Consider the following 10,882-nt stretch of genomic DNA (forward strand, 5'->3'; position numbering starts at 1 on the left):
TTATGGATTAACTGATGGCAGCACAGGAGCCTGCTGTGCTGCCAGGAAGCACTCTGATAGGCAGCATGAAGAAATAATTCTTGGCCTGATCCATCCCAAATGAGATAGTTTGAAACCAAGTTTATCTGTAAGTTGAAGGCAGCAAACCCCTGCTATGACCAAGGCATCAAAAGCAGTAGATTTCCTCTTCTGCCAGTGATTTCAAAAAATTATTGAACAAAGTCTTAGGTTTATATTTTTCATAGGGTAGCCAGTAATGCCACTTTTAACCACTTTGCTGGGGTCAAATAGGAGATTCTCTAAGATGAGGTTAGGGGAGTATTAGGGGAAAGTATCAATTTCTTGCTTTCTTCTTATTCTCTTGCCTAGGCATCTGCTTTTGACCACTCCCATACACAGGCTAGGTGAACCACGTGGATCTTTAGTCTGGCTCACTACTCTTTTATGATAAAAAAGAGAGGAAATAAGACTGTAATGTGAGAAAGACTTGTCTTTTTGATTTATATTTTAAAAATTAAAAACCTTTACCTGTCTTCTGTCCCTCTGCTCTCAAATAGCTTCCTTACTTTACTGTTTTCTTGGAAAGAGGTATGTGACTGGTAAGATGGCTGGTAATCTTACACTAGTAAGATTATAGTATCACAAATGCCTAGCAAATTAAGACTGCTTCATCTAATCGTAGCTATATTTTAAACTTCTGAATAGAAACTTTAATTTTTTTTTTATTTCTTATTTATCTAAACATCTGGAAAATCACTAGAATGTGTTAACAGTAATAATTTTAACTACTTCTGTAGATCTTTTTTTCAAATAGACAGAGATACAAATAGACATTTTTGTCTTCAGAAAGAGAAACACAACAGAAGTAGGAACACAGATTGCTGTATGAATAAGCAATAAAAAAGAAAGCAATTCTCTGGATTAAAGAAAAATTACTTTTGAGATATTTTGATAAAAAGATGCAACAAAGAACACAAATCCAACTTCACTTTTTTCATCTTTGAAGTTCATTTATAAAATCCATTATATTGTGCTTAAAAATATAAATTACTCAGCAAGTTTATCAAAATTTCACAGTGGAATTTTATGGATGCATTAGTAACTTATAAATAAGAGTGCCTTTGGGGAAATAAACTCACACCAGCATGAACAATTTTTACCATTCTCAATGCAGATAACTAAATATCAGATTCCCATATGATACTCTGGAAAAGATATAATACAGTCAATGTCTCAGAATAAAAAGAAAAGTTATATCATATTGTATGAAACCAGAGGGAATGAGTTCACAAACTCCTCCCCAAAATGCCAGGTAAACAGAGAAGGAAAGATCTGTAACAAATGTTTGTGTGTTCCTTCTTCTGCAGTCTCAAGTGCACTGGCAACGACAGCAAACAATTAATGTTCGCAGTGGCAGCATCTTATTTTCCCTAGAACTGAGGTGGAAACAGTATCCTTGGGAAAGATAAACTCTTCCACAAAATACCTGAAAGACTGAAAGAACTGAAAGGCTAGATTTTTGGGGGTGGTCCTTGCAGGGTCGGTTCGTGTGTTCAAAAATATATGTGTATGAAATGACTAAACAACTCTTTGACAACATTTCCTTTTCCTTTTTCTACTTGCTTTTACTGAGGGGAACAAGAATATGTATACATATGTTGAGGAACAAGATATCCGAGAAAAGTAGCTTATACTATTGTTTTTCTCTGGTTTGTGGGTGTGACTAGATTAAAGGTCACAACAAGCTGAATTGGTTGACTCTTTAATTTACGATTTTGATCTTCCAGAGAGAATCTGGAGACTATTTTCCAGGACATGAAAGAAGAGTGTCGTCGAATATGTATGCTAGCCAGAGAACAAACAGACCAACTGAGTATATTTAAGATAAAGCCAGAACCTGAAACTGGTAATATCATACTTAAGCTCTTATTGTGATTCAACTGTTTGAAAGCTTTGCTTTATATTTGAAAATACTGCAAATTACACATACATAGAAGTACTTCCACTGTTTACCATCTGCCTTTTTCAAGTCTGTTCACATGGTGCTCAGTATTTCACCAAGAAAACGCACCGCCAGTTTTGGCATTCTATGACGAATGCTCCAAATCACATGCTATAAAAGACAGTCATCACATCAATGGCTCTTGTAATTGTTTTGTCCCTTGGAGTGAGAGGCAGGCACTTACTACATGCGATATCCCATCATACTGTGTGAATGACAGCACTTGCTTGCTTTTAATTTAGCTGTCAGTTCAAAAGATGTCTGCTATGAATGCCTCTAGCCCCATATCTATTAGAGGAAAACTGCAGGACTGAGGAGAGTCAGAGGACTTATTTTCTAGACTTCCTTGTGCAGACTTTTAAATACTGTTTTCTTATATGGGACAAGAGCTTAATCCAACACTTCCTGAAGACATAGGGAAGGCTTGAATTTTTGAAACTGTGAGAAATCCTGAGTGTCCAGTTCTACTAATGCTTACCTTTAGTGCAATGTAAGCTACTATGGGTATTCTCTATTAACTTTTCTTAATAGTAGGATCAGACTCTTATTAAGTGATTTCAATAAACACCTGCCAAATGCACACAGCTGAAGCAAAAGATGTTGATTTCAGCACTTGATTTTAATTTAGGTCATCCATGACTGAAGTTTTGTTACATGAAATGCTAACAGGTATCTCGTTGCTTCAAATTGCCCTGTCTGAACCGTATTGTGGTAGTCTGATTGTATGCTAGTAACTTGATTATTTGGGGGTGGGAATTTTGGAGGAAGTGTGCTTGGCAACTTACTTTACAAGAATGGTTTTGATTCCCAACAAAGTGCCTAACTCAACTGTGTGAAAAGCCATACATGATGTAAGCCATATAGATAATAAAATAAGTGCTTAAATGAACTGTGTGTAAAGGTATACATGACAAAACCTATATAGATTTAAAGTTTGATTTGTTACTTCCATGTTCCACTGTCAGAAGGCTGCTGTACAATCAGTTTTTACTGAAGTTATTCTCTCACCTGGTTCGGAGTAACCATTACCATTTTTATTAATATAGTGCCAAAAAGGAAGGGTGAATTCTAGAAACAAAGGGAAAAACATTGTCCCATTTCTGAATAGCTGTTCAGTTTAAATATTTAACTAATTTGGAAACCAGTGGGAGTTGGGTACCTGAATACCTTCTAAAATCGTGCTCATGGTGCCTAGCATGTTCTTGGCACTGTGTGAAGTGATTTGGGTTCCAGCTTCTATTTCTGCCAGAACACTTCAGTGAATATGCAAGTATGTGTTAAGAGTATGGGACAACATAATTTTCAATAAAATGAAAATGTTTATAGCCATAAATCAAAGAGAAATATAATTACTGGAAGAGAGTATTTCCTTTTATTTCTGTTCTGATAGATTTTGTGTCAGAACTAATGTTTGTGAAAGAGAACTACAACTCAATCTGATTTTAAAGAGAAAATAAAAGTTTAAAAAGCAGGAAAGGAAGACAAAAAAAGTACACCAACACCACATTTTTAATAACTATATTTCAATGGACTATTTAATATTTTCTTCATTCTTTCTTCACAGAAATACAGTTTTCCATGCCGATACAGTGCACAGATAAAACTGATGAACAAGCAGAAGAGCTTTTTAAGCCTCGGGTTATAAAGGATATAAATAGAGGTGCATCATGCATCACATCTATCACACCAAGAGGAGTGGGCCAAGATGAGGACAACAACTCTGTAGAATCACTTTCTAAATTTAATGTCAAGTTTCCACCTACAGACAATGACTCTGCTTTCTTGCAGAGCACTCAGGAAAAACCAGCAATTCCTTGTACTGCTATATCTGAAAACATGCTTCAAGATCATCATTTTAACCTGGAGCACGGAGACCGTGCTGTTAACCTCAGAAAATTGGAACCTAACTCATTTGAAGCTCATGGCATTGATCTCATGACCTCAGCTTTACAAAGTTTAACTACTGTTGACAAAACAAACCCCTCAGATCATGCAAAGATGCCCATAGAAGATATCTGTGACAAACCATGTTTAAAAACAACAGACAGTGGTTTCACATTTGTACCTAAGCACACAACCCAGGGTGTACCTGAAGTAATTTTTTCTTTAGAAGCTGCTGGAACAACCGTCAGAGGTCCTCATCAGGTATCTTTCTATAAATATTCTACATTTCAAAAAATGGTAATGATTCAGATACACCTTTTGCAAAGATCTTTGAGACTGGATTAATATATTCTTTAAGAAAGCTGATCAGTCTTTTTTTAAGGCAATATCTCTTGTCATTTCTTCTTCCTAATACTGCAGAATGTGTTCAAGATGCTTTTCCAGTGAAACATCAGGAATATAAGCACACATAAGCACTGGATGTTTTTACAAATTTCAGTTCATCTAGATATTAATTGCTTCTATATCTATTTCAAAGCTGTCATTAATCCTAAATTGCCCCCTAGATTGCTTTCTTTCTACCCTTGATCTCAGCTGTATAGGGCACACATTTGTTTTTAATTGTTTTTCATGTACAGCAGACAATTGGAAAAATGAACCAATTAAAAAGCTAAACAGATAAATACTTCCACTATGAAAAAAGCTACTTTTTCTCTCAATCTGAGGTATCAACAACACCCTATTCCTCTGCTCTAAGAAGCTTAAATTTTTGAGATTGTAGGAAAAAAACATTTTTTTTTTAATGAAGGAAAGATCGCTAAAATACTTTATTTTAGGTTTATGTATGTAATTTGGGCTTAAATTTCAATTATAGCATGAAGTCCATGACAGCTTCTGAAAACAAGGCCCAGTAGCTGTAATGCAGTAAAACATTGGCATGTTCGGACACTCATGTCTCTGAATACTTTGCTTCTTTTGTGTAACATCCTGTCTCAGATGAAAGATGGCAAAATTGTGGAGCTTTATGGACTGATTTTGTGTTTGTTTGGTTTTTTATTTCTGTGGGTTGTCTGGTACCTTGTGAAAGGACAGATTTTAAAGAATAAGCAAATAGTGATAATTTGGAATTCTGTGAGGGTGGAATTCACCTATTTTTACCATTTACATGGATGAAATTTATGTTCTTTCCTAATGACAAGGTACATGCAGCAGAAGAGCTTTACCTCTCCATTTGGTCACTGCATGACCTGCAAAACGAGCATTTAGAAAGTGTTGTAGGCCATTATAGCTTTAATGTTTTCTTCTCCTAAAATTTACCCAGTCTAGTTTAATTTTCTATTGCAAACCACCTTTTGAGTGAAAATTTTAAAACATTGAAAGATTGCTGCTATAAGCTTGATTTTTTCAAAAGTTATTTTAAATATCTATTTGTAATGTAGGAGAACTCAATTCTTTACCAACTTATTAATTACAGTTTTTATTGTATTTTTAATTGGGTCCCCAGTTAAAGTTGTGACTAAATCAAACAAATTACCACATTTACTTTACTGCTAGTAGAATTCCTGTGGAACTGCAAAGAATTCACTCCATTGCTTGTTACTATCCTCCTTTTTTGTATTCTCTCTCCAGCCTGTTCTTTTACTAGTTAGTCTGTGTATTCATTTTTCAATAGATGGCACCCTGCATTGTACATTACTGCAAGTGAAACAGCTGGTATGTGGTTATAAATTGATAGGGGAGTCTGCAGCTTAAAAAGTACAGAACAGTGGTTGAACAGCAGTAAGCTTTTGACCACTGGTATTTCTGCAAAATAAGGAAATTAATTTGGAGCCAGCATTTAAAATGTGAGTGATCTGTTTTGTGGAGAAAAATGTATTAATGCTAGCATGCAGAGAAAAAGAAAGCTAATGGTGAACCGTGTGGTATTTGAAAGTCATATCTACAATAGCACTGCATTGATTAAATGTTATTTCTTATTCAGAAGTTTGTTTGAAACAAGCCAGTATTACATCAGAATCCATTAAATGTACATCTGTGTACATCAGTATATTTAAATATCCATCACCTTTATTCAGCTGCTTTCAAACTAGGTTTTAAGCATTTTTCCCAATTAATTGGACTCAGCTCTAGAGGATTTTTCTGACTGTAAATTTGCTAAAGATTTGGTCACAGATAATATATATGTAGATTAAAAGAGTAATTTTTTTTAGGTTGCTTGTATACATGCCCTTTTCACTGTGTTAACCTTAGCAAAATTTATGTATAAACTTGTTCTTAGTGTTTTTACCACCTTTGTAGGGGGTGGTTATGCTGCTTACATCTTCTATCATCCCTTCCAAAAATGAAGGAAAAGCCAAAAAGGAGAGAATTGTATACCTCTTTTTTTTTTTCCTTGTTTAGATAAAACTTTCAAGTATTTACTACATATGTTAACTTATAAAATGGAAAACCCCATAAATGCAATAGATTTGGCAACAGCAAGTTCTTGGAACTGCTCTCAGTTGGTGTAATAAATTTAGCTCTTTCCTTCTATGTGGATACTAAATCTAAAAACTCAGTACTGTTTTCTTAGAATGTAACTTTAAAAAAAAAAAAAAAACGTGACTGAAAAGAGCAGTAGATTAAAATAAACGTGGATATTAGTGAACCTAGGATTTTACAGACTACATTTAGCTGAGACTTTCATATACATGCACATGTTTATTGGTATTTGCAGTTTAAGGGAGTTGTTTCCACCAAAAATACTTCTTAGTATGTTCATGATTTTAAAAGCAATTCAGTATTCTATTAATCTCAATATTAATGTTTTTGAAATGGATTGTCTCCTTAAATAGATCCCTGTTCTGGCAAGGATATTAAGCACAAACTTAGCACTCAAGAAATGGAAGTTAAGTGTCTCCGTGTGTGGGTTGCTGGATAGGTACCTCCCCTTCTTATGTTTCCAAGATGACAAATAGTTTTTACAATACTATTTTATCTTTTTTTCAAACGATGCTTTGCATCATATCAGAAACAAATAATTCTAAACACATTTATGTAGTGTGTTTAAGTGTGTTAACTTGTTTAAGTGTGTCAGTGTCTAGATAGATTTAATATGCAATTTACACCAGCAACATACAATAAGTAGACTCTTTGAGCTGAAAAAAGTGGTGTGATTGCACTTAATTACTAATTAGTCAATTTAATTATATGGATTGCTGACCATAATGAAAGACAGTAAGTCTGCTATTGCTATGTGATAAGCTAAACACTGTTTAAATACAAAATAGGCAGGAAATTGACTCCCAAGAAGTTCAGGGTGGTTTAAACAGAAGGTTTAACCGCTGTGAAAGTCAGCTTAGCTGTACAGTGGGTTGTTGTGGGAGAAATAAACAACAGAGTCTAACTATTTGGCATGATGAAATTTAAAGAAGAGCTGAAAATTAAAAATCTTGGGTATCAGTATCAAGAAATTTAAAACTTCTAAAGAAATTACTTTGTATTCTTCCTTGCCTTCCTTCCCATGTATGGGTGAAGTAAGAGGAAAAAACTGAGCCAAAAAAACCCTGTAGGGCACACTCTCTTCTAAGTTCCATCCCCACATAGAGCTCATAGCAGCTTGCTGCCATCCTTTCTACTTAGTACTCACAACGGGATGCATTTGGTTTTCGTTTTACTCACAGCCTGGTTGTCCTGGCCATATAATGTAACTATTTCATCTTGTGTTGCTAATACTAAAGTTATGAAACTTAAGTTTTAACTTTGAAAACTGATAGAAGACTTTTTGATTCCTTGTTGGTATGATTCTAAATACTGTACACTTAGACTCCAGGCTTAAGTGCCTTGAATTCCTATGTTGAATAAACTTGCTGGATTGAAAGTAACTAGCTCAGGGACCAAGAGCAGTGCAGCTGCTTAACCAAATGCAATGTAGTTTATAGAATTGCCTGGATAACTATTCACATGGTTCCAGTGAGTTTGACACTGTCATGGCAGGAGGAATCCTAAACAAGATTATTTGTGACACATTTATACTAAAAGGCAGCCAGAGCAAATAAGTACCTTAAGTCTTGACATGGAAGTAATTTTGGAATTAAACTGCAAACAAGTTACATGTGAATAAGAATGGAAATAAAATATTCATCATATTAACTCTGAATCATATTAACTCTGTACAAGAAACATTTTATTGTAAGGTAAAAATTTATTTTCTCATTTCTGCTAAATGGCTATTGTGTACTATGATTTCTACAGTAAAATACTGAAATGCAAATTTAAAGAAAAGCTTTAGTATGTACCAGACTGATATTAGAGATTTCTGCTCATAGCAGTATTTATCGTTAATAGATACCAAGGTATTTTTAAATATTTGCAAGGATAGCGTGTTTATAGAACTTAAAAAAAAAAACAAAGTCCTATCTTGCTTTTCTTAAATGAGAACTCTCTAGTTAATGTCTCTGGCCAGGCAGGTGTAAAGGAATCCTAATTTAAAGAGGCAGGTATTTTTTTTAGTATAAATATAAACTACAATGTAATGTAAACCTCAGCAATAATAATTTTCTGTTTCTTTTAGCCCATTTGGCAGCCTCAAGACAATGATTTGCTGGCACAAGCACATGCAGACTCTGAACTAAATCAGTGTGGAATATGTGAATTCTGTCGAGAAGTTTTCCCACCATCTCTAACATCTAAGGAAGATTTTCTTCGGCATCTCAATTCCCACTTTAAAGTACAGTCTTAATGTATGAGAATTCAATGGTTCACTGTTTTTGCATACATTTATACTTTTTTTTTATTCAATAGATAGGATAAGAGTTTAAGAATTAAGACTTCTTGTAACAAGAACTCGTGACTGAAATTGTTTGTCAGATAAGCACATTTTTAGTTGTCTTTTGACAAGGCAAAATGAAACTAAGTCACTCAGTACGGTAATTCACATTACTGCTTATTGTGCTTCACTATTAAGTTTGAGAGTGATGTCAAATACCTTTTTTTCCCCAATTAATCTTTGCCTAAATAGGCCTGAAGTTGTGACTATATTTATGAATGTAGACTTGCAGGATTATTGCCTTAATCTGACTGGCAAAAATTGGTGTAATGCTAGGATTTTTTTGACATTATCCAGTGATGTGATTATGCTCTCCCTGAAGTAAACAGGAAAAGAAATAGGCCCTCATTTTTCATTTATATTATATCACTTCCAAATAGTGAACCTCTTAATTCATATTCTTGCAAAATTATCAATTAATAGCTGAATCTAGGTGTGCCAGAATTAGGATAGGCTTGTTCACTAGTAACATAAATGAATGGTTGACTTTCCCAGATGAGTTTTTTACTAAAGCAAGTAATCAAAAGTAACATATAAATGACCCTTTTGTCAAAATGGAACAGTAATGATTTTATGAATATCTGTTACATGTTATAAAAAAAATTACCATGTTCATGTACCTTTATAGCATTAATAATTACTAAAAATGCTTTCAGGGAACAGGTTATATTAATATGAAGGACAGAAAAGGTTAAACTTTCCCCAAAATTAATAATACCAAAGATTATTTTCCTTCCCTTCTGGTCTGCTATGATGGATTGCCCAAGTCTGGTACAGACTAGAAAGGAAAGCAGAAAACCTAATCTCCCAAATCTCAGTGAATTTTTTTTTAACCTGAATATAGTGGCTTTCTCAATAAAATTAAAATTTGTGTTTGGTTGAAACATTGAAGTCTGATAAAGTTTGCACATTTTCTGGATTTACCGATATCAAATTTAAAAATAGGGGTGTTGCCAAGTATTTTAAATTAATCATAAAGGGTGCTTGCGTTTTGCATTTGAATTGAATATAGAGTTTAGCCCTGATATTGATAATTAGCATTAATATTTTCATAGCTGCAAAGCACAACACCTTTTCTTTTTAAAGATTTGTTTGCAGGTGACAAATTTCTGGAAGAATTAACACCTGCGTAATTTTTAAAAATGGATTTTTCTGCAATTATTTTCTCTATTTTAAACATGTCACGGTTGTGACGGGCTGTCAACAGAGTGTACTGTAATAAGCAGCACTGTACAGTGCACGTGTGCTCCATGACCTGGAGGAAGAGTTTGTTACTCTTCGGAGCTCTAAGCCCTGCCGGTGCGCAGCGCTGAAGAGGCGATGTTCGGCCGCGGCCGCGCCGTGCGGAGTGTGAAGCACCTCCCCGGAGAGCACGGCTGGGGGTGGTGCCCGGGAGAGGCACAAGTTCCAGCCTTGGGAGGAGAGAAGGGGATTCGCACATCTCCAGCCAGCCCGACACGCAGCACCGACTCGTCCTCTCAACCGTGAAATTCGAGCTCAGAAGCTCGCGTTATTAAGAGAGGCACAAACTGCGAATCACCTTTGAAGAAAATAAAGTAATCTGTTTCTCCCCCCCCGCCCCCACTCGTGGATGCGGTTCCCCAGGAGCCCTTGAGCTGGCAGAGCCGGGAGCCCTGCGCCGAGCCCGAGTCCCCTCGCGGGGACAAGGCTCTTTGTTGCTGGAGGCAGCCTGGGGTCCGCCGCAGCCAGGGCGCAGCGGGGAGGGCTGCGGGAGGTGGGGGAACACGGTTGACCAAAGTCTCGTCGACCAGCAGAACCCATCCATCTCCCACTGTGAGGGCTCCTGCCTAGTGCTGCGTTTTAGGAAGCTGTTTAATCCTGCGTGCGTAAAACTGTTGCTGCCTGAGGGCATCCAGATAGGCTCGCCGATCAGACCACTGCGAGGAGCACTAGTTTAGTTTTTAAATAAACAATAAATAAATAAATAAATCTCACGCTAAGCAGTTGTGAGCGACTCGAAGTGGGAGGCGAGCGCGGTCCCTGAACGGGCCCCCCTTATACAGCTTTCCTGGAGGCGGCTGCTGCTGCCAGCAGGGACATCTGCTTTATTACACTCACCAGAGGAGGCTCAGTATTCCTCCCCTTCCCTCCCTCTTCCACACAAACTCAACCCGGCAGAGGAGGTTGAATCCAAATGGGAAGTAGAATGTCATTAAAAATCATAAATA

The 10,882-nt window shown here is 36.1% G+C and overlaps 1 protein-coding gene across 3 annotated transcripts in view; it reads left to right on the forward strand.

The window, feature by feature from the left end:
• The window catches only part of TANK (TRAF family member associated NFKB activator), a 29,126-nt gene extending 18,471 nt beyond the window's left edge, over positions 1 to 10,655 (forward strand). For 2 of the 3 annotated variants that reach the window (XM_041403592.1, XM_041403593.1), the window contains 3 exons: positions 1,788 to 1,906; positions 3,567 to 4,147; positions 8,439 to 10,655. In XM_041403592.1, the coding sequence (XP_041259526.1) occupies positions 1,788 to 1,906; positions 3,567 to 4,147; positions 8,439 to 8,606 (868 nt within the window). In that variant the 3' untranslated portion in view covers positions 8,607 to 10,655. The remainder of the gene's footprint in view (positions 1 to 1,787; positions 1,907 to 3,566; positions 4,148 to 8,438) is intronic. The other variant, XM_041403594.1, reaches the window with a different exon arrangement.
• The last annotated feature ends 227 nt before the right edge of the window (positions 10,656 to 10,882 follow it).

Source organism: Onychostruthus taczanowskii, unplaced genomic scaffold (genome assembly GCF_017590055.1).
Source record: "Onychostruthus taczanowskii isolate IOZ18803 unplaced genomic scaffold, ASM1759005v1 scaffold20, whole genome shotgun sequence".
In the NCBI taxonomy this organism is placed as follows: domain Eukaryota; kingdom Metazoa; phylum Chordata; class Aves; order Passeriformes; family Passeridae; genus Onychostruthus; species Onychostruthus taczanowskii.